This window comes from Ictidomys tridecemlineatus, chromosome 6 (assembly GCF_052094955.1).
Source record: "Ictidomys tridecemlineatus isolate mIctTri1 chromosome 6, mIctTri1.hap1, whole genome shotgun sequence".
NCBI classification, from domain to species: Eukaryota; Metazoa; Chordata; class Mammalia; order Rodentia; family Sciuridae; genus Ictidomys; species Ictidomys tridecemlineatus.
Genome location: NC_135482.1, coordinates 155,751,364 through 155,775,781, shown reverse-complemented (window position 1 = coordinate 155,775,781; position 24,418 = coordinate 155,751,364). Strand labels below are relative to the sequence as shown.

The 24,418-nt window shown below is 35.3% G+C and overlaps 1 protein-coding gene across 2 annotated transcripts in view; it reads left to right on the top strand.

Annotated features, from left to right (window-relative positions):
• LOC101965792 (von Willebrand factor A domain-containing protein 8) overlaps nt 1-24,418 on the top strand; it is a 391,795-nt gene that overhangs the window by 352,992 nt on the left and 14,385 nt on the right. For both annotated transcript variants that reach the window (XM_078015856.1, XM_078015855.1), the window contains 2 exons: nt 16,240-16,348; nt 22,771-22,896. In XM_078015856.1, coding sequence (XP_077871982.1) covers nt 16,240-16,348; nt 22,771-22,896 — 235 coding nt within the window. The remainder of the gene's footprint in view (nt 1-16,239; nt 16,349-22,770; nt 22,897-24,418) is intronic.

The window sequence follows — 24,418 nt, the reverse complement described above, 5'->3', positions numbered from 1 at the left end:
CTATTCCATAAGGTCCAGGATGAGCAAGAAAGGAATATGTTATGAAATGGCAGTAAGAGTTCCATGTTCCAGCATATGCTGGAGTGTACCTGTGTATGCCAATGTGATCTTTCAGATTAGTAGAATGAGTTTAATATGAGTGAGCAATACAACATGACTACAGTACAAAGCACTTCTCAATTCAGGCTGCATTATTACAAAGCGGCATCCCCATTACAAAACAGAATGGGCCTCTTCTGTAAGTAGCCAATTGGGCTATTCTTCAACTATCATTCATCTTCTATAGGATTATGTTAAGGCAGAATATATCCAAAGAGATGTGAGTAGGATGGTGAAAGTGCTTGAACTGAAGCCACATAAGTTATGAGAGAAGAACTGGGAATAATCAGCCCAGAGAAAACAGTGCTTGATTTGGTCATGGCTAAATATTTCCAGCTCCTTTGAAACTCAAACATAGTTACTTTGTCAAAACATAATTAGATATATTATTTATGATGTTTCATAATCTATTTTTTCTCTTAACTCATTCAATGAGTTCATACTATTGGTTATATGTATTTTTATAAATTCTTTTTCCATATGTATTTATACTTGACTTTCATATTTTATTTGTGTCAATCTAGTGCCTACCCTAATAAAGAGTGCTGTATTTTAAATTCAGGTTCAATGAATGCATGAACTTTCAGAGTTTAGAGTTCTTGAGCTTATTTGCCTAAATTGTGATGTGTGTATTAGAAATTACATAGTTTATACCATATAATACACATTTTCCTTAATAACCTGGGATAAATAAACCATATTTCTGTGGTTGGCTAATTATTATATTTTATTTATTTGTTATTTCTTTTTATTCTGCAATTTTTGAGGGGTGTGTGTGTGTGTGTGTGTGTGTGTGTGTATGTGTATGTGTGTGTGTATCCTCACTGTGTGGATAGGTTAGAAAAAATATATATTTATGTAATTTACTTTCATTTAATTGCTTTCTTTTGCATCTGTTTATGATTTAGCCTTGTTTTGACTTAGGTAGGATATAATTATATATAGGTTTGAACTGTTTTGATCTTACATTTGCTTGTTTGTTTCTATATTGGTTTATGTCCTTAATCCCACTTCTTTAGTTTCTCTCCACCCCAATACCAAATTTTCATGCTCCCTCTCATCTTTTGTCTTTTAATTACTTTTAGTTAATTGTTTTTGTAATTCTTTCTTTATAGTCAACATCAGCTAACTATCTCCTGACTCTCTTTTGTTTACTTAACATATTTTAAACTTTTGTTGCCTTCCTACCCTATTTTCTCTTTACTTAAGAAACTTTAACTGTCTAATAGAATTAGATAGTTAATGTAACTCATACCCCATTCATGTTGTTGTGATTATTGATAGAATACACAACATAGTAGACACCTGTTTAATTCTTGACCGAGTTCATGATTTTTTATTTTTGGTATTGATGGTACTGATGCTCACCTCAACATTCCTATATAGGTGGCAATTATTGCTATAGATGTCAAAGTGGACAGCAGAAACCTTACTTCTGTTGCTAACAGTAGTGCTATTCCTGACTCCCACTTCCTATAAGAGGGACTGGAAAGTGATCAGGACATTTCAAGATCATAGAGTCGAGATCTCACTGTGGAGCAATATTCACAACTCTGCCAAGTAAGTAACAGCAAATCTTACTCCACACATGATGATCTAGCCGCACCTGAGCCTTCACATTACTTCAAGGGCAGAGAATTGGGGAAACAAAACTCTCAAACCAAAAAACCAAAACCAAAATCAAAAACAAAAAACAGGTCTCAAGGAGGAACAATCAGAGGGGCATCTCAGGTTGCCCATTGGATATCTACTCATAAAGCAAAAAAGATAACTATACACAAGAGGACTTAAAAGAGGAAGGAGAATCCATCTAAACTGATGCACAAGTCCAACCAAGACTTCTGAAAACATGAGGAAATAGGCTAAGAAATCGCCTCCAAAATTCAGAATCTCCCAACAAAGGATCCCACAGATATGGAAGTAGGTGAAATTTCAAAGATTTAAAAATGATTATTAAAATGTTAAACTAAAAGAAGATCTAAGTAATGAAGAAAGCTAATATTGGAGATAAAAGACCACTTCAATAAAGAAATAGAAATATTTGAAAAGAAACCAATCAGAACTCATGAAAATGTAAGACACAAATCACACATCACAATAGCTCAACTGTGGAACCAACCTAGATGCCCTTAAATGGATGAATGGATTTTTCTAAAATGTGATATATATACACAATGGAATATTACTCAGCAATAAAAGAGAATAAATCATGGCATTTGCAGGTAAATGGATGGAATTAGAGAAGATAATGCTAAGTGAAGTTAGCCAATCCCCCCAAAAACAAATGCCAAATGTTTCCTTTGATATAAAGAGGCTGATTCATAGTGGGATAGGGAGAGGGAGCATGGGAGGAATAAAGGAACTCTAGATTGGCCAGAGAGGGTGGGAAAAGAAGGGAGGGGGCGTGGGATTATAAATGATGGTGGAATGTGATGATCATTATTATACAAAGTACATGTATGAAGACATGAATTGGTGTGCAAAAACTTTGTATAAAACCAGAGATGTTGAAACTGGTGCTCTATGTGTGTAATAAGAATTGTAATGCATTCCGCTGTCATATATTTAAAAAAAGAAAGAAAGAAAGAAAATTCCACTCGAAACCATCACCAACAGATTAGATTTCATAGAAAACTTGAGTCTTTGAGGACATAACTTCAACTTCAGGCCTCCAAGACAGGGTAATATGTCTCAGGTGGGGGTGTTCTGGCGGCCAGCATGGAGGTGGCAGGACCAGCTAAAGCTGGGGGAGTCACTAACACTGAAGGAGAAGTCACCCAACCAGAGGGCTGAAAGTCCAGGGAGGGAGCAGAGGCCCCGCGGGGGTGACTGAGCCCCTGGTGGCAAGTTTCTAGTCAAAGTCCAGGCCAGGCCTCTACCTTTAAGGCAGAGTTCCAAGGTGGCAGGAACCCTGCACTCCCCAGAATTCTGAATGCTTTGGTCATAATTGAACCCTGCAACGCTCCAGGACATTCAGCTAGAAGGTGGATGGTCATAGAGCGGTTTTTGGAGCAGAGCTGAGGGCTCTCTGAAGCTCTAGCACTGTTTTCGTGGTTTAGAGGCCTAGGCTTCGGCTGGGGCCAGTCCTTGGGTCAGGTGGGAGGCAGCTTGGCTTCCCCCACTGGCCAAGTCTCCAGCGGCACCACAGATATGCCTGTGGAGGTCTCCAAAGCTGTGGAAGACAGTTCCCTTTGTTGTCGAGGAAAAAAAATCGAAACCACAGAATCAAGGTTGAGATCAGAGAATACAAGACTTAAAAAGTATTGTACTGATCTGGAAAAAAAGGTTGAAGCATCACAGCTTCAAATAAACCTTCAATCTACAAGTTACCAAAATCAGCTGCAACAGAAACAGGTAGACATCAGCCATCTTCAAGCACGCCAGATGTCACTACAGGAGCAGATGTTGAGCCTGCAGTCAACTGCTCAAACAGTACCTTCAGGAGCGGGTGGTGTACCAGCAACCAGCGCACCTTGTGAAGTTGGCCATTGGAGGTGTAACCCGCAGGTACAAGGAACAAATGATTCACATCAAAATGAAATCACCAAACTACACCATACAATTAAGGTACTGAAACAAAACCGAAGTCAGGACATGGATCATCACCAACATGAAATGTCCATTTTGCAGAAGGAACATCAACAGAAACTGGCAGAGTTAAATCACCAGCATCAACAGGAGTCAAATCACTATGAAGGACGGATCGCAGAACTTGAAAAGCTGTTACACCAAGGTGACTCAGGAGTCACAGTCACTGATCAGTCTCAAGTCTGGGAAATGCAAAACACTATTCAGGTTCTACAAACTGAAAAACTAGAGTCCACAAGAAGAATCAAAGAACTTGAGGATACAATCAAAGTCATAAAGAAAAAATTATCTTCTGCACAAGCCCTGTCTGATGCTGAAAGCATGAGACTGACTAGTTTAAGACAGGATACCAGCCTTGCTGAAGACAATCTGAAACTTCAAATGCATGTCCAAGTTTTAGAAAAGGAGAAGTCATTATTGAGTCAAGAAAAGGAAGAACTTCAGATATCACTTTGCAAACTGAGCTGGGAATATGAAGTCATTAGAAGTGTGGCTTCAACAGACATGAATTTGAATGTACAAATACATGACTTAACACTGAACTTGGAGGCTAAGGAGCAAGAGCTGTATGAGAGTATTAACGAAAAGCAAATGCTGATAGCTGAGTTACAATATTTGTACAATGAACACCGGGAAGCCACAAAGCACATGAATTTGATAATAGATGAGCTATCAAAACAGCAAAATGAAGGAGATGGTCTAATCAAGAAGTTGAAACAAGAACTGGATGATAAAAAAGAGAGAGTTCATCAACTTGAGAAGGATAAAATGGGCATAATTAAAGAGTTGCATGTACAGAAAGAAAAGTTAACTCAGAGTGCACTGATCTTCTGTGATTTGCTTTTAACCAAGCAGAAGCTTGAAGTTAAAGTCAAAGATTTAGTAGGTCAGCTACGTCAGTCACAAAAAAGTAGTTTAAACATCCAGCAGGAAAACCTGGAACTGAAGGAATACATTAGCCAAAAGGAAGAGGAACTATGTAGAGTTCAGAACGAGTTAAGATGTGCTCTTAATGAAGACTCTAATTTGAAGGATGACTTGCTTAAAGAAGGGGAAGTCGAAATTACTAACTTGAAGCAAAATCTTGCAGAAGTAGAAGAGCTCAATGAAAATTTAAAGAAAGTTGCTTTTGATCTCAAAACGGAAAATGACAAGTTGATTTCAGCATGTGAAGATGTAAGGCATCAGTTGGAAGAATCTATTGCTGGTAACAACCAAATTTCTCTAGAAAAAGACACTATTATGGAGACTCTGAAAACAGAGAAAGAACAGATACAAGTCGAACTGTGTCAGGCCAAAAAGAGACTGTTGGAAGAGGCAAACAATTACAGGCAGACTATTCAGGAACTCTCAAATGCATGTAATTGGAATACCTCTGCCTTACAGCTGGAACAGGAGCGTGTAGTGCAACTCCGTCAAGAGAAAGACTTTGAAATAGCAGGACTCAAGAAGAATATTGAGCAAATGGCTACTGATCAAAAAGAAACTAAGGAAATGTTGGCATCTTGTTTAGAAGAACAGAAGCAATTGATGCAACTTGTAAATGAGAAAGAATTTTTTATTGGTCAACTCAAACAAGAAAGTTCAGAATTGCAAAAGGATTTAGATAAGTGTTCTCAGGCCTTAAAACAAGATGAAACTTTAAGGCAGACCATAGAGGCAAAAGACAGAAGTCTTAGCTCCATGAAAGAAGAAAACAGACATCTGCAAGAAGAATTGGAAAGACTTAGGGAACAGCGGAATCCACTTGGAGCTGTGGCAGAGCCTCAAACCCTCGATAGTATCACAGAACTAGAATCTGAGGTATCTCAGCTGAATATCATCAAGAATCATCTGGAAGAGGAAGTTACACACCATCAAAAGGTCATTGAAGATCAAAACCAGAGTCAAATACAACTACTTCAGTCTCTACAGGAGCAGAAGGAAGAAATGGATAAATTTAAATACCAGTATGAGCAGATGAAGGCAGCACATACCCAACTGTTTTTTGAAAAAGACAAGGAAATTAAGAATTTGCAGAAAACCATCGAACAAATGAAAGCCCAGGGGCATGAAGAGAGACAGGACATTCAAACAGAGAATTCTGGTAGTTTCACAGAAACAAAAGTGAAAAGCCTTAATATAGAAAATGAGAGTGAAAACCATGCCATATGTAAAGCCAAAATGGAAAAATTTATGAAAAGAATCAAAGAACGAATACTTGATATTCAGCTTTGTAATTCAAAGAATATATCTTTAACCAAACAGATCCATCGGCTGTCTAAAGATGAGGTTGAGAAACTCAGTCAAATTATCCAACAGAAAGACGCGGACAAGGATTATTTGTTAGTATCCATTTAACTATTTCATTTGGCCACAATGTCACTTCAGGTTAAATTCAATTTTCTAGGTGTTAAATACAGCCATTTTGAGTGAGAAGATCCAAAAGTGTCCCTTGAGACCAGATGAACAAACTAGGCTTAATAGTTCTTTATCAGGACTTTTTGTTCAACATTGTCCAACTACTGAAACAAAATTACACTTGGAGGGCCCAAATATGAAATTTAGTGGTTCAATTCTAAGATTCTCTTTATCAAAATTCTTTAATCAAAACCTATCCATTTAACTATTTCAATTGGCTACAAAGTCACTTCAGGTAAAATGTAATTTTCTAGGTGTTAAATATGTCCATAAGGAAAATGGTTTCTACACGTTAAGTGTGAGTCAAACCAAAAGTCTTAATACATCGATCATTTCTAATAGAAAAGTTAATTTGTAAGAATATATCATTAAAATCTGGACTGTTTATCTAAACTCTTCTCTGGGTTATCAAAAAGTGTATTTAAAGTTAAATCTTTTTTATTTTTGTAAATTAAGATAAAAGATGAATCAAGAGTTTCCAGCTTGAGCTGGGTGAAAGTTGGAGAGGAGAGAAAGCAGATTATATGGCAATTGCTTCTGACACCTGTAGTTTCTAGAACCATTAAGAACATTTTCATTAAAATTAATTTAGTCTGAAACAAATTTTTAAATATAAATTATATTATAAATAAATATAAATTAATATTATCACCTTTAATTTAAATTTATTTTAATAATTTTCTAATAGTTTTATTATATTTAATTTACTTTATTTTTTGATGTAGCACTTAAAATTTTATTTGTATTGCTTTTTAATTTAATAAAATTAATTTATATTAAATCATAACATAATTTATATTTAAAAATTTATTAAATTTTATTTAAATTAATTTAATAAAATGTAAAGAAATGAATTTAAATAAAATTTAATATAAATCTGATTAATTAATATTCATTACATAATTTAATATAAATTTTCATACAATTAATTTTAATGAAAGTGTTCTTAGTGGTTTTGGAAGCTCCAGGTGTCAGAAAGGTATTTGTTATATGATCTGCTTTTTTCTCTTCTCTGATTTCACCTAGCTTGGGCTGGTAACTTTTGATTTATCTTTTTTCTTAATTAAAAAAATCAAAAAGAGAAGATAAAATACCTGGTAGCTAAAATATATATCATCTTTTCTTCCTTTTTATTTCCTTTTTAAAAATTTTCTCTCAGTTTCAACTTTTTGTTTTTTTACACATGATAATGAAAATACCTAACATAGAAAGGAAGGCAAGAGCACTAAAAGCTGCAAGAGAAAACCATCAGTCTCAGTTAGGGGCAAGCCACAAAGGCTAACTTCTGGCTTCTGAACTCAGATCCTAAAGAAGAACAAGGCCTAGAATGAGATATTCAAGAACACTCTTAAAGAAAAAATTTGTCAGTCAAGATTTCTAAATCCAGCAAAGCTCTTTCAAAATCCATGTAGAAAGAATTGCTTTACATGATATGGATAAGCTAAAAGAATTTATGATCACCGAAGAAGCACTACAAAGAATATTCAAAGATAAACTGCACAAAGATATACCTCAAAAATAACTCCCAAAGCTCCTAAATAGATGATGACCATGAGAGGAGCAACCAACTAAATGAAAATTAAGACAGAATTAAATGTAGTAAACAAACCAAAATATTAGAAAATTACAAACACATATTCACAATAACCCTGAATGCATCTGGCCTCAAATCCTCAGTTAAAAGACACAGATTAATGGATTGTATCAAAAAACAAAATTCAACTAAATGTTGTTTGCAAGAACCCCTATCACCAGCAGACAGGTCATCTAAGTATAAAATTAATACAGATTTTTCTGACTTTAATACTATAAATCAAATGTACCTAATAGACATCTACACACTATTTTACCTTTTTCCAGAAGCTCATGGAATCTTTTCCATTATTGATCATATTTTAAAATGAGTACAGCTTGCAAGAGGATATTTATTGAGCTCTCTATATAAAATGTGATCATGAGTTTGATGTGCTTTGACAGAAACGTGTGTTTTTCCAATAGTAAGCAAATATAAAAATAAATCCAAGTGTTGCTACAACTGCGGTTCCTAGAACCCATTATTTAAAATCCAGTTTTTATTAAAATGTGACTCTATATTTTCAGAAACATGGGTTAATTATAAACCAAAATTTTTCTTGCTGTATTTCATGATATTCCCTATAAATTATATTTTTAATTTGTTACATTTATGTTCCGCTGAAGAATGCTATAAAGCTATATCACATTTTTCCTTAGAAATAAAATCATATACTTTCAAAGGCTTTTGATGACTATTATTGTGGGACCAAAAAGGTAAAAGGTTATAACTTTCAAATGTCATTTTCTAATTATAGTGAGCAAATCAGAAAGTGATTTCTCCGTATATTACTGGTAGAATCTCTATGAGGGCTTTCAGTAGAACTTCCTTCACCATCTATCTTTGAAATGCACAGAATCTTCTGAAAAACAATGTTGGGACTACAACTTAAATGTTCTTGTGTATAGCCATGACAGTGACTGGTACAGAGTTAGCACACAATCAATTCTTAGAGAAGCATGGAAAGAAATACATGGAAAAGAGGACTAATTTATATTAAGCACCATTGATCCATTCCCTCTTTTAAAGGAAATATTCCGGGGCTATGAATAAGTGCAGTTCAGTGCAACTTAGGTAACAAAGGTGGCCTTTCTTTAGGCACTAGTCCAGAAGTTTTGATTTTTGAAGATCTCAGTAGAATATTAAGACCTATTTTCACTTTAGAAACAATTATATTATTTAATTGGCATTGAGTTAATTTAGTTTTTCAGTGCACAGACTGAGTTACCGCCACATCCTTTGTGGTGGTACAAGAAGCCTGGTCCTCTCTTGGAAAGCATGCTTCATTCTTTGTTTTGGTCAGTAATGGGAAAACAGTCTGTCTCAGCAGGTCAGTGTTACAGAATTGTTTTATATAATGGTTACGTGTACATGTATCTTTGGGAATCTTTCTTGACCCAGAGAGGCATTGCCTTTCTGACCTTTTCCTGCCATATCTCCTAGTGATATGTATCTGTAGAGCCAACTTGGACCAAGATGATCTAGGGGTGTGCCTATGTGGTAACCCTTGGCAATGTCTCTATTATTTTTATCACTTACTCCTGTTAGAAAATATTCCCTGTTAGAGAAATCTCAGAAATGGAAGTTCGTTTTGAATCTTTAAGGTTTTCAAGAGTACCCACTAAGACTGCAAGTCCCCTGGGCAGTGTAGTTCCCAGTGGTGTGCAGATAAGCCAGCTCCTCACAGGCCAGAAGGGAGTGTTAACAATGCCGATTTCCTGGGTATAAGCATTTCCTACAAGGCTGATGACCAGCTACCAAAAGTTGAAGTTTGCTTGTAAAATTCCTGAATATTGAGCAGTTATCTCTCACAAGCTGGTACAGTTTGGCTCCCACATGCCACTGGCTTAATTAAGTCTTTATCAGCCAACTGCCTGAGGAGAATGATGACAGTTACCTAAGAGCCAGGATTTTGACAAACAAGGCAATGGAATGTGAATAGGAAGAGAGAGGTGAAAGAAAAGAAAAGGGAAGGGAGGACTGAGAACACAGACTAGATGGTGTCATGCTGTCTCTGGGAAATGTAGTTGCCTAGAGTTGTACCAGTTGCAGGTGTGCAGGGCCCTTCTTGAACTGGGAGCTTGGTTTGAGCCAAGAATTGGAGAGAAGTCTGTCCTCAAGTGAGATGATGCTCCTGGGTTCATGTGTAGGGGCCTCCTTTCTTATATCCATTGTATTTCAGAACAAAGAAAACCTGCCACTTGATATTGCATTCTTTCCAGAAGTAATGCTTCCATTGATAATAAGATTATCTGAAATTGTCAAATACAACTGAAATTAAATTAGTAACCACCTCCTTAAGACAAGCAAATCAGCAAGTTTGTGATTTTAGAGAAACTGTATTGTCATTAACCTTTTGGGCCATACAAGGAGACTGACATCCCTAAAAACTAAGAAAATTGTGGAGTTCATAGACTTTTAAATTAAGGTTAAAAATAGAAATATCAACTTTCACTCTCTAGGAAAGGCCTAACCTTGAGAAATTTCTTTTCAAATCATCAGCAGGAATATTTTAGCTCTCTTCTCTCATGACAAACTTTAAGATCATTATGCTGAATGTTACCATATCCCCAGCCCATATTGTTGAGCAATGTGATAAATAAATAAAAAGGCAATCTTAGAAAAATTTATTAAGGCAATTTTCCTTATATAAGGAAAGTAAATTAACTCAGGAATACACCTACTATAAATCTGTAAGAATGTATCATTAAAATCTGGGCTGTTTATCTACATACTTCTCTGGGTATTTAACAATAGGAGTATTTAAAATTAATCTTTGTATTTTTGTAAGTTAAGATAAAAGATGAATCAAGATTTTCCAACTTGAGTAGGGTAAAGTCGGAGAGGAGAAAGCAGATTATGTGGCGATTGCTTCTCTGACACCTGTAGTTTCTAGAACCATTAAGTACATTTTTATTAAAATTAATTTTAAAATTCAATATAAAATAAAAGTTTAAAGTATATTATAATTATATATAAATTAATTTTATTACATTTAATTTAAATTTATTTTTAAATTAATTTGTTAGTTTTATTACATTTAATTTAAATTTATTATTTAGTTTTATTTATTAATTTAATAAATTAATTTATATTAAATTATAATATAATTTATATCCAAAAATTGATTAAATTTTATTTAATTTAATACAATAAATAAATTTAATTTAAATAAAATTTAACATAAATCAGATTATCTAATATTAATTACATAATTTTATATAAATTTTCATACAATTAAATTAATTTTAATGAAAGTGTTCTTAGTAGTTTTGGAAGCTGCAGGTGTCAGAAAGGTATTTGCTGTATGGTCTGCTTTTTTCTCTCTCCAACTTCACCTAGCTTGGGCTAGGAAACTTTTGATTTGTCTTTTATCTTAATTTACAAAAATTAAAAAGGGAAGACAAAATACCTGGTGTGTGTGTATGTGTGTATATATATATGTCAGCTTTTCTTTTTTATTTCTTTTTTTAAAATTTTCTCTCAGTTTCAACTTTTTCTTTATTTGATTTTTCAAGCTCTTTTAGGATAGGAACATGTGGTTTATCTTTTAAACCTCCAGCAATTTACTAAAAATAAAAGAAAGTACTAGTTGTGACTGTTTTACATAGTATGGGGAAAGGACCCAAAGCAAAAGTGCATCATCTTTAGAAGAATTTTTGTAAAAAGGGGGAGAAGAAGGTTTATTCGGGGGCGTTGCCAGTCCCCTACAACTCTGCAGATATGGTTCTCTATGATTTCATCAGTCATATAGGTTGATGTGACCACCACCACAGCCAGGAGACACATTTGCATCCTAAGGACCACTGAAATCACTTCCATGATACCAGCACTAGCTGTTTAGAACTTACAATAGAGTATTTATTTTTTTTGCCACGAGACACACTTGCATCTCAATACCAGTGAAAGCACTTCCACGGCACCAGCACCATCTGTTTAGAACTTAAAAATCAGAGTATTTCTTAAATTTTTTTATCAGCCCATTTAAAAAATTCCTGACTTTATGCTTCATTGTATGAGAATGTTCATATTTACAGTCTGAAGTATTATATCGAAGAGCTATTTCTTGCACGTTTTGTAAATTAGGTATGCCTTTGAAATAGAAAATTTGTATGGCCAGAAAAGTTGGAAACAAGGCTAGTGCAAATATGTAAAGAAGGCTTGCTCCAACTAGAGAGAATTTTTATCAACAAATTGGAATTTCCAAAGTAGAATTATAAACAAATTGGAATTTCCAAAATCACATGGTGAAAGTTAATGTGTATTGGCTAAATATTCCTAATCCCATCCTTCAGTTTTCCTTCAGTGAAAGTTTTATCCTCTTCATCAAATATTATCTTTATAAAAAGTTATTATTTTAATATAATTTTTGTGATGTTTCTTTACAGGCAAAAATAATAATTTATTCTTAATGGGCCAAAGAAAAAATACAGGGTAAAGGAACTTGAATACTCAGCATGTAATAAAGGGGGAAAATAAAACACCTATTCAGAATGCACAAGAACTCTGTGACAGGATTAAAAGAGCACACCTGAGTGTCATTGGGATAGAAAAGAATGTGGAAATACAGGCTGATGGCATTAAGAACATTTTCAATGAGACAGTAAAAGAAAAATGTTCCTTTATCAGAAATGAGGGAGCATCCACATAGAGGGGCCATATAGGGCCCCAAATAGACAAGGTCAAAATAGAACCTAAGACACATGATAATCAAAATACCTAACATAGAAAAGAAGGAAAAAGCACTAAAAGCTGCAAGAGAAAACCATCAGGTCTCATTTAGGAGCAAGCCAGTAAGGCTCACTTCGGGCTTCTCAACTCAGATTCTACAGAAGAGGCCTGGAGTGAGATATTCAAAGAAAGCTCTTAAAGAAAAATTTTGTCAATCAAGATTTCTAAATCTAGCAAAGCTCTTTCAAAATCGATGCTGAAAGAAAAGCTTTACATGACAGCTAGAAGAATTTATGATCACCAAAGAAGCACTACAAAGAATACTCAAAGATAAACTGCACAAAGATATACCCAAAAATAACCCCCAAAGCTCCTAAATAGGTGATGACCATGAGAAGAGCAACCAACTAAATGAAAATTAAGACATAATTAAATGTAGTAAACAAGCCAAAATATCAGAAATCTACAAACACATATCCATAATAACCCTGAATGCATATGGTCTCAACTCCCCAGTTAAAAGACACAGATTAATGGATTGGATCAAAAAACAAGATCTAACAGTTGTTTGCAACAACCCCTATCATCATCAGACAGATCATCCAAATATAAAGTTAATAAGGATTTTTCTGACTTTAATACTATAAATCAAATGTACTTAATAGACATCTACAGAATATTTCACCCCCATACAGCCAAATTTACCTTCTTCTCAGAAGCTCATGGAATCTTTTCCATTGTGACATCACAATATAACTCACAAATATTATATATTTCTAGGTCATGATATAAGTCACAAATATATATATATATATATATGCATCTTATCAGATCATAATGAAATAAAACTAGAAAACAAAGCAAAAAAAAAAAGAAACTACATAAGCACATGGTGATTGAACACCACTATTTAAATAAAATATGATCATAGAATATATGAGAAAAGAAAACCAGAAATTTTTAGGAAACAAATAAGAGATACAAGACATCAAAATCTCTTGGACAGTAGGAAAGCAGTTCTAAGAGAAAAAATGAGTACCTACATTAAAAAAATAGAGATATCCCAAATAAACTTATGTTCCACTTCAAGGACTTAGAAAAGGAAGAGCCAATTAATTCCAAAATGATCAGAAGACAGGAAATAATATCAGAATTAATGAATAATATTCATTAATTTGGATTAATGAATAGAGAATAAAAATATACAGGATCAATGCAATAAAGAGTTCTATGGAAAGCTTAATAAGATTGATAAACCCTTAGCAAAATCAACCAAAAGAAAGAGAGAGAAGACCCACATAAACAAAATTAGAGATTTAAAGGGAGATATCATCACAGACACTTCTAAAACACACACAATCATTAGAAATTATTTTGAAATTTTATACTCCAATAAACTGGAAAATCCATAAGATATCAGCAAATTTCTGGACAAATATGACCTGCCCAAGTTGAACCAGAAAGACATAGTAAACCTAAACAGACAAATATCAAGTAGTGAAATTGCAACAGCACAAAACCTTCCAACAGAGGAAAGCCCAGAACCCAATGTATTCTCAGCCATGTTCTACCAGACCTTGAAAGAAGAACGAACACCAGTCATTCTCAATTTATTTCATTCCCAAATATATTCTATGAACACAGTATAATCCTCATACCAAAACCAGACACAGACACATCAAGGAAAGAAAACTGCAGACCAATATCACTAATGAACATAGATACAAAAATCCTTGATATTAGCAAGCCACATTAGAAATCACATCACAATAGACCAGGATCAAGTGTATTATCCCAGGCATGCAAGGTTGATTCAACATATGCAAATCAATAAAATGTAATTTGCCACTCAAGCAAAATTAAGAACAAGAATCACATAATCATCTCAATAGATGTAGAAAAGGCCTTGGATAAAGTTCAACACCCCTTCGTGTTAAAAACATGAATGGAGAAACTAGGAAAAGAAAGAACTTACCTCAACATTACAAAGGCTGAAGATGACAAACCCAAAGCCTGTACTGAATGGAGAAAAACTGAAAGCATTTTCTGTAAAAGCAGGAACAAGACAAGGATGTTCAACCTCACCACTTTTATTCAATATAGTTCTTAAAATCCTAACAAGAGCAATCAGGCAAGAGAAGGAAAATAAAGATTTACAAATAGGAAATGAAGAAGTCAAACTTTCTGTTTGCTGATGACATGAGTCTATACTTAGAAGGCCCCAAACACTGCACCAGAAGACTAGAGCTGATAAATTAATTCAACGAAGTAGCATGACACAAGAGCAACATTCATAAATCCATAGCTTTTCTGTATTTCCACAGTGACTCTTCTGAGAATGAAATCAAGAAAATCATCCCATTCACAATATCCTAAAAAGATTCCTAGGAATTAATCTAACCAAGGAGGTGAAGGACAGCTATAATAAAAATTGTAGAACACTGAAGATAGAAATATAAAAAGACCTTAGAAAATGGAAGACCTCCCATGATCTTGGATAGGCAGAATTAATATTGTTAAACGACCCTAACTACCAAAAGCCATATACATATTCATTGCCTTCCCCATCAAAATACCACTGACATTCTTAACAGAACTAGAAAAAAATGTCCTAAAATTCATTTGTGAGAATAAGAGACATAGAATAGATGGAGCAATTCTGAGAAAGAAATATGATACATAAGACATGACAATACGTGATCTCAAATTATACTATAGACCTATAGTAAAAACAAACAGTCTAGTACTGACATGAAAGTAGAAATGAAGACCAGTCTAATAAAATACACAACACAGAGACCAACTCACATACATACAGCCATCTGACACTTGACAAAGGTGCCAAAAAATATATGCTGGAGAAAAGACAGCCTTTTAAACAATGATGCTGGAAAAACTGCATATCCATATGTAGAAGAATGAAACAAGATCCCTATCTCTCACCCTGCCCAAAAGTCAAATCAAAAGGGATCAATAACTTAGGAATTAGACTATAAATTTTGTAACTGCTAGAAGAATACCTAAGGTCAACATTCCTTTATATTGGTGCAGGCACTCTCAAAACTCAAGAAATAAAACCAAAAATTAATAAGTTGGATGCCATCAAATTAAAAACTTCTGCACAGCAAAGAAAATGATTAAGACCATAAGGAGAGGACACAAAATGGAAGAAAATCTTTGCCAGATGCTTCTCTGACAGGGTATTAATATCCAGAATATAAAAGAAACTCCAAAAACTTAACACCAAAAAAAAAAAAATCAGTAAATGGACAAAAGAACTAAATAAATCTTTCTCAAAAGAAGAAACACAAATGATCAACAAATAAATAATAAATATTCAACATCTCTAGCAATCAGGTAAATACCTATCAAAACCACACTAAGGTTTCATGTCACTGCGGTGAATGACAATGATCAACTACGAATAGTAACAATAAACGCTGGCAAAGATGTGGGACAAAAGGTTTGCTCATACATTGTTGGTGGGACTGCAAATTAGTGCAATAGTTCAGTAAAGTAGTATGAAGATTCCACAAAAATATAGGAATAGAACCATCTTAGGTTCTGCAAGTTTTGGAGTGTGTGTGTGTGTGTGTGTGTGTATTCTCACTGTGTGGGTAGATTTGAAAAATGTATACTGTTTCTATTGATTGTAGTGGTAATATTTATACAATAGAAATCAGCAAATATGTACTACAAATTGGGGCCTTTTTGTGTTTGGGAAGGAGTGGTAGGTCCTGGCCATCTTTTTTTTACTCATTCACCAGCATACCACTGGACATTGAATCTGAGGCATTGCTGGAGATCTTATTTCTTTCCTTTTCTCCTTGAAGTCTGAGTTTCCAAGGAATTTCATACAATTTTAACAATAGGTAAGCTCTTGTCTTCTTTTTGCCCTCTGGTTTCAGGCTAAAGGAGATCCAAATGAGTGAATATGATGCTGCAACCTATGAAAGATTTTCAGGTGCTGTTCGGCGACAGGTGCAGTCCCTCCGAATCATCTTGGATAATTTACAGGTAATCTTCCATTTGTGGATCAAGAAATAACTTGGGCCCAAATCTGGACACTTCCCCAAACTGTCATAGATGGTTAGCTGAACCCTAATCAGCCAATCAGAAAAAAATTAATCAGTGCCAAAGTGTCTATATTAAATTATGGTCTCACCACCATGCCTTAGCTGAGCAAAACACACCTAGTTAAGTGTTCCAAAGGAAAATATATTATCTGACCTTTCTTCCTATCCAAGAAGCAGTAAAATTACCAGTAACCCTAGCAGACACTAAACTTTCTCATTCCCCTCATGTAAGATCTTAGGGCATCTCACCTTTACTGGAAATTCACAAATATAAGTCATTTTACTCTGAAGAAACAGAGGAGCATTCTGGATTATCCAGGTGACTATTCACTATCCCCTGCACCCCCTCTTACTGCTTTGTACTTGCCCCTGCACTGCCTGGATCTTTTCAGTTTCACAAAACTCTTGAGCCAGTTGATACTGCTATTGCTCCTAAAAATATTAAAATGTCAATATTTCCTAAGCAGAGATATTGTTTCTGGTCAGTTTGCACAAGTAATTAAGGAAGGGTTGAATTCATACAAGTTTTCTTTTGCTTAATGCATCATTGAGCACTCACAAATGTTTGAAGACTGAAACCAGCTGGTGAAGCAGTACTCTAGAAAGAAGAGACCTCTGAGTAGGGGACAGACTCAAGTACCAGGCTGCTTGGAAAATGGCAAATAGTATCTACAGTGACTAGTGTTCAGAGTTTGGGGATGTGCTTGGGGGTAGAAACTAGTGGAAGAGAAAGCTTAGGGAACAGGAATCCTAAAAGGTTGTGAGCACCATGCAGAGGCTGATATGTCTGTAACCAGGGAAGAGCCATGAAGATGCATGAGCAAAGGAGTGGCATGGTCTGTCTTCATCAGGAAATGGCATGGCCAAGAAGGGAGAAGGTTGCAGAGAAGGAGGTGAAAGCCAGAAATCAAATCATAAAATCATTTCAGTTGTTTAGGAGAGAAGTGATAGGAACTCAAAACAGGGGCAAATGAAGTGAAAATGGAAAAGTTGTGACAAATTCAAAAAGCATGTTAGTGGCTGGAAAAGAAGACAGTGACTAACTGTGGCGGAGGGGAGTGGTAAATGGAGCAGAGAACTTTCCAACCGTGGAGGACAGACCTAGAGAACACAGGAAGAGGGAAGCCTTGATTAAAGAAAGCACATGTTTGTATGTTTTCTCACTACTAGCACACCTATGCTGAAGTGTCAAACATGATATTTGAAGTTTTTAATATGTGAACCATAATGGGGTGGAGGGAAGTGGAGGAACTTTTGATTCGGCAAAGGTGAGGGCAGGGAGGGGCTAAGGGGATAGGAAAGATGGTAGAATGAGATGGACAACATTACCCTAGGTACATGTATGATGACACAAATGATGCATCTCTACATCATGTACAACCAGAGAATTGAATTGCATTCTGCTGTCATTTACAACTAAGTAGAACAAATCAAAACAAGAAAAAAAATCATTCTTGCTAAAAATATATGTGAAGAACTATGAATTTAATAATAAACAGTACCTAAATTCCCATGTTCTGTATGTGAAAGTAATAGAACTATATTTCTTTTTTAGAAGAACCATAAGTTAGATGTTTCATATAATGTAATATAGTCACACAATCTAATTTAATAATGAGTTCTTGTTAGTGTAAATTTAAAATATAATACAAGGGGCTGGGGATGTGGCTCAAGTGGTAACGTGCTCGCCTAGCATGTGAGGCACTGGGTTCGATTCTTAGCACCACATAAAAACAAAATAAAGATATCGTGTCCACCTAGAACTTTATTCACTAGGACTATATAATAAAAAAATGTACGACTCCTGTTGTAAGTAAAAGTATATATTTAAATTCAGTGTGATCTAAAAAGAACAAACTAAAAATACTAAAAACTAAATAGAGTGCGTATTTAGTATTTCTAGAAGTATTTCAGTGAATACAATAAAATACAGAAGACTTTGCAAACACATTGAAAATAATAAATATTTCTTTTTAAAAAAATGATTATTTTTTTTCAGTGTTAAGGATCCAACCCAGTGCCTCACACATGTTAGGCAAGTGTTCTGCCACTGAGCCACAGCCCCCAGCTCTGAAAATAATAAATATTTCTATTCAGACTTCAACAACTTTTTAAAGAACTCCCCCTCCAGCCCATGGTCCCCAAAGGCATCCATTCTGACAGGCTTTTTCCTGTTTTGAGTTTCCAAGTATTGGTTGATGGGCTAGAGGATAAATAAATTTTTCCCCTAATTTATCTGCAAATTATAAACCTGAGAACTATAGAACAGTGCTACTGTTAGAAAAATATTTTTTGTGCCCAGTATCTCTGGATCAAAAGACCGAAACATGCTTTCACTTCTCAAAAACAAAAGCTACTGATTCTTGATCCTGAAAGTGTCAGTAACAAGCATGACCCAAAGTAATTCATTTGCTGCAAATAAATATTAAAATAAAGGGAGTTTACTGCATACCAACCAGGATGGCTAAAAAAATTAAAACTATTAATATCAATGTTGGTGAGAATATGCAAATGCAACCCTCATACACTGCTCATGCTAATGTTAATTAGACAAACCACCTTAGAAAACTGAGTAGCAATATCTACTAAAGGTGAATATATCCAGTCTTGTGACTCAGAGCTTTCCCACAACCAGAAATGCACATGTATCTTCTCTAGAAAACACATTCAAGAACATTTATGGTTGCATTATTCAAAATAGTCCCAAAATGAATACAGCAGGATTATAGATGGAATTATAAATATAATAAATTGTGCAAGTCATACAATGTAATAACGTTAAACCTGTGAGAGAGAATACAGTACCACAAGATACAACAATATCCCAATATCCATGGGATATTATTGAGCAAAGAAGCCAGAGACAAGAGTGTATGTTCTTTGACTCCATTTTTATTAAGTTCAAAATCAGACAAACCTATTCAATGCTACTAGACATCAGAATAAATGTTACCTTTGCAAAGAGTAAAATCCAGGACAGGGCCCTGAGAGACTTCAGAGGTATAAGTAGTTAAATGGTATTTTCACAGCACAACAGTTCGTTAAGATCTGCACTTACGATTTCTGTACTTTATTATTAGCATATCATACAGGAATTTGACCAAAGAAGAAGGGAAAGAGGAAGAGGAAGGTGCAGGGAGGGAAGGAAGGAGGAATGGCAAGAAAAAGTAGCATATTACTGGAAAAAGCATATCCCTCCCTTTCACTCATGCTGCAAAAATATAATATTCTAAGAGTAAAATATTTTCAATACAGTAACCCCTTTACCAAGGAAAGTAATAGGAACATATGTCCTAAACAGGAGCCCCTTCTGTCATTTTTATAAAGTATTATTAACATGAATACTAAAAGAAGAATTCCACGGTGCTATTGAACTATTACATAAACTCCACTGGGTGATGGCTCTGTTTCTCCTCATCACTCTGCCATTTCCCCTCAGCCTCCCAACTCCATGTCACCTATAATTCCCTTCTTGTGCTGTGAATCTATTACTGCAATTTCTGCACCCTATAATGCTGGTTAGGAATTGAAATCACTAAGTCAAGACTTCACAAAGTCTTGTGAAGTTAACACACAGGAGTTAACATTTGTTCATTTTGTGGTCTAGAAGACCTGCCTCATAATAAATTAACCTTGAATACCAAGGACTAGAGCTGACCAGTAGGATTTCTTTCTCACAAATGTACTAAAGAAAATCGAATAAAAACTTCTTGTGGTAAATGATAAATTCCCTAGAATGAGTTAGTCACATACAATAATGTCTAAAATAACAAACTACTTCAGATCACTATATTACAGTGGGATCTTTATAAATAGATTTGCTAGTTCATTTTTTTAGGACTGAATAGTATTCTATTGTCTGGATGTACCAACAATTTAATTTATCCATTACCTATTGAAAAACATTTTAGTTGCTTCCAAATTTTGGCAGTTATACATAAAATTGCCATAAATATCACGGCAGAGTTTTATGTAGACAGAAGTTTTCAACTCATTTGTGTAAATAGTAAGGCATGCAATTGGTGGATGGTGCGGTAAGAATATGTTTAGTTTCAGAAGAAGTGGCCAAGCTGTCTTCCCATGTGGAAACACCATTTTTAATTCCCATGCACAGTGAGAGACTCTGCATCCTTAACAACATTTGTTGTTCTCAGAGTTTGGGGTTCTGATCATTCTAATACGTTTGGAGTGATATCTCATAGTTGTTTTATTTTGATGTTCCATATGTTACATATATTAACATATGTTTAAGATATTTTCATATGATTATTTACCATCAATCTGTTTTTGTTTTGGCAGGTACTGGGGATTAGACCCAGGGGAGATGAACCTAAGCCATATTGCCAGCCCTTTTTAAATATTTTTTATTTTGAGACAGGATCTCACTAAGTTGCTTAGAGCCTTGCAAAGTTGTTGAGGCTGGCTTTGAACTCATGATCCTCCTATTTCAGCCTCCCAAGCCACTGGGATTACAGGCATGTGCTCACCACGGCTGGCCAATGTGACTATTTTAATGAAGTGCCTTCTCAAGTCTTTTGCCCATTTTTAAAACTTTTTCTTTACTGTTGAGTTTTAACAGTTTTTTAGATACTGACCCTTTATTAAAATTACCATATTTAATGTAGATGTATTAATGTAAATAAATGGAAACCCCTAGGTCACCAGCATAAGATTTTAATTTTGGTGGGCAGGTTCTGGAACCCCACTGTACCAGGTATATCTTAGAAATGTATCTTTCCCAGTTGTATATTCTTCATAAGAACCCCATGATCTCACATGGAAATGGGGCATACTGGAGCAAAGCTGCTGTCATAAAAACTTGATACAGAGTTACAGGTGGTAGAAGGAGCGAGTAAGCACAGACTTCCAGAATACTTTCCACTATTTCAATAATCAGACAAGACAACCTTGATTGCTTAGTGCCATCCTCCCCGTACCAAAAATTGGGACTTAACTCCTGTCTCCTCTTTTTTGTCATTCCTGGAATCAGGAGTGGGTAATCCCTCAGACTGCCAGGATGATTTATGCTTGGAAACAACACCATGGATGACCATTTAGGTACCTTTCAATGTGACATTCTAATACTCTTGGAGGTACCAAGCTGCAGAGCTCAGTCTTCTAATGCCTCTCATAGATGAAGACAGACTCTCACAGGATTGTCAAATGGAAAAATAAGCAGTTAAGAAAGTAAAAGAAAACATGGTCACAGTGGTCAGCCACCATCAAAATGGCATGGAAGTTAATTTTTGAGCTGGGTTTAAGAGCAATACAGAATTAGTATCAGAATAAAATTATATAACATGTTTGGTAACACATGTGCCATTGTTATCATCAAACATTGGTTTTCTAAGTTTCATAAATATTTTGACAAAGCAATGCCCTGATCACACCCTTCCCAGTCCTCCTAGCTGCTACATGCTTTTATTAACCAGTGATGATTTCACTGTTGTAAAGGCTACCCAGTAAGTAATTTTTGTGATTTTTAAATGCAGATCGTAATTATTATAAAATTAAATTTAAACCCCATCATTTTACCATGGAGGAATTATAAAATGCTGAAATTCTAACTGTAAGTCCACTCTCCTCTCATATTTTGGTGTTTCTAGAAATGAAATACATCCTATAATCTTGCTTACATGCATTAAAACATTTCAACTATTCTTCCCCCTTCTTATGGTAAATATACTCATGGGCTGCGATAAACACATGCCTTTATTGGGATATTACAGTTCTTTATCATTTAACTATCACCTGATCTAGTTGTGTTTTGGCAAAATGTTATGTGAAAATACCTTAAAAAAATAATTCAGAAAATTTCAGAATATAGAAAATCAGAAACGTGTGGGGTACAAAATGTTCACATACTGTTGTTTCCAGCTGTTTCCATGTACACAATAAGACACGGAGAACTTGAGTAGCAAATTTCTTTCCAAAAGGAAGACTTCTGAAGATCACATTCTCTCTGGGCTTTCTGACAATGTCAACAAGTTCAAGCTGATTATTTTGGTACCTAAAAAATTTTCTAGAAGAACAGAGACAGAAAACCCATAGGAAATGCATCATCATTATCTTTCCAGATATAGAACTTTCTTCAGGGGGTCATTTTCATACTGTCTTCCTGTCCATATGCCCTTCAAGTGTTCCATATGTTAAAACAATTAAAACTAACAAAATACACATACATTGCATTTCTTTGTCAGCAGAGCAGAAACCAGTCCATTTCTGTAGTTGTGTTTATGCAGAAACATCATGTATTGAAAAGTTCCCTGGTGTGTTTCCTGTTATTCATGCAGAAAGTGTGTCAAAGATCCTGCAGAACTCGTTAAAAATAAAGACTTATGAATATGTGTTTGTGTGTCCTAGGCTAAAGGTAAAGAAAGGCAGTGGCTAAAACACCAAGCTACTGGAGAACTAGATGATGCCAAGATCATTGATGGGCTGACTGGAGAAAAAACCATCTACAAACGTCGGGGTGAGCTGGAGCCACAAGTAAGTAGTGGAGGACTGGTAGCATCAGACTTGCTTAGTTTGGCCTTGTTTCTAGAAACTCACTTTCTTGAGTTGTGTGTCAAAACATCATAAATTCTGAATGTGGCAACCAAGGAAATCATTATAGAAGAAGAAGGAGAAGGAGAAGAAGAAAACGATGAAGAAAAATAAATAAATGTTATACTATTTATTGTACCTGTTAAGGTCTCAGCAAGAAACACAAGGCACACTCATACTGGGTAATTTAAGTAGCAGTGAATACAGAAGAATTTAGAGAGTATTTACAAAGATAAGAGTAGATTTATGAAAGCCAAAAGATTCACTGTGGTAACCCAGGCTGACATCAACAGGGATCTGACTCTGCCCTGAAATCTAACACACAGAGCAAAAGAGCAGTTCTGGAATCTGGAGAAAGTAGTTCATGGAGCTGTGGCCTTTGGTAAAGGTAGAGCCAACCCCTGGGCAACAGCAGAGAAAAAGCTGAGGTAACAACCCCCCAGCCTCTCACTTTGATGTGACAGTGCCTCGCATTGGCAGAAACCTCTGGAAGCCAGTAGCGAGCTGCCCATGTGGCTCATAGACCCACTCCTGGGACACAGAGCAGGTACCCTGGAAGGGAAACTGAGGGCACCCTGTTGTCTCTGAATCCTAGAGTATTCCTCAAGTGAGAGCAATAGAGCCATCTTGGTGGTTTTCTACTATTCTGTACCTTTAAAGATCTGTGTCCATCATGAGATTTAAGAAAATTTTAGGAAATAAGGAATTCTCCTTTAACTCTCATTGTGTTAAGTCAAGTTTCAGTTAGCTATAATTTTGAAAACTTTGCCATATAATGGCAACACAGTGAAATATTAGGTCTCTTGATTTCCTATAACCCTACATAACCAGAACTGCCAAGTTCCCACTGAGAGCTGGGGGAGCAGTGCCTGGAGAGAGCAGGCAGAGTCCATCTACTTAAATGTGTTCTCAGAGAGGATCTGGTGGTAATTTGGGGAGTTCTTATTTCTGTGTCACTGGGATGAGTCAACAACTGTGTTCTTTACTGACTCATTGTGGTCAACAAATGTGGTTGGATATATATGAAATTGTGAGCAGTCATGAAAGCCTGTGTGGTACGATTATTCATTTGGACACACTCAAAAGTTTTGAAGAAATATATTGAATTGGCTCCAAACCATTATCCTCTAATACCCAGAGCATGTTTTGAAATTTCTGGCTCTGCCATTAGTGTTTATGCATGTCAGAAAGTTTACAGTAACAAAATAACCTGGAATTTTTCTTCTTTCGTTTGTCTCTCTCTCTCTCTCTCTCTCTCTCTCTCTCTCTCTCTCTCTCTCTCTCTCTCTCTCTTCTTTCTTTCTGTAAAACTGACAAGATTTTTCAAAATTCTGCACACTGGCCAAAATTGTCCAAAATCAAACTGAGTCTCTCAAGTTTCACAGTTAATTGATAGTTGCTTCTATACATCAGCTTAAAGACACTTTCATGCTTTAAGCTGCCAAGAAAAGAAAAGAAAAAAAAA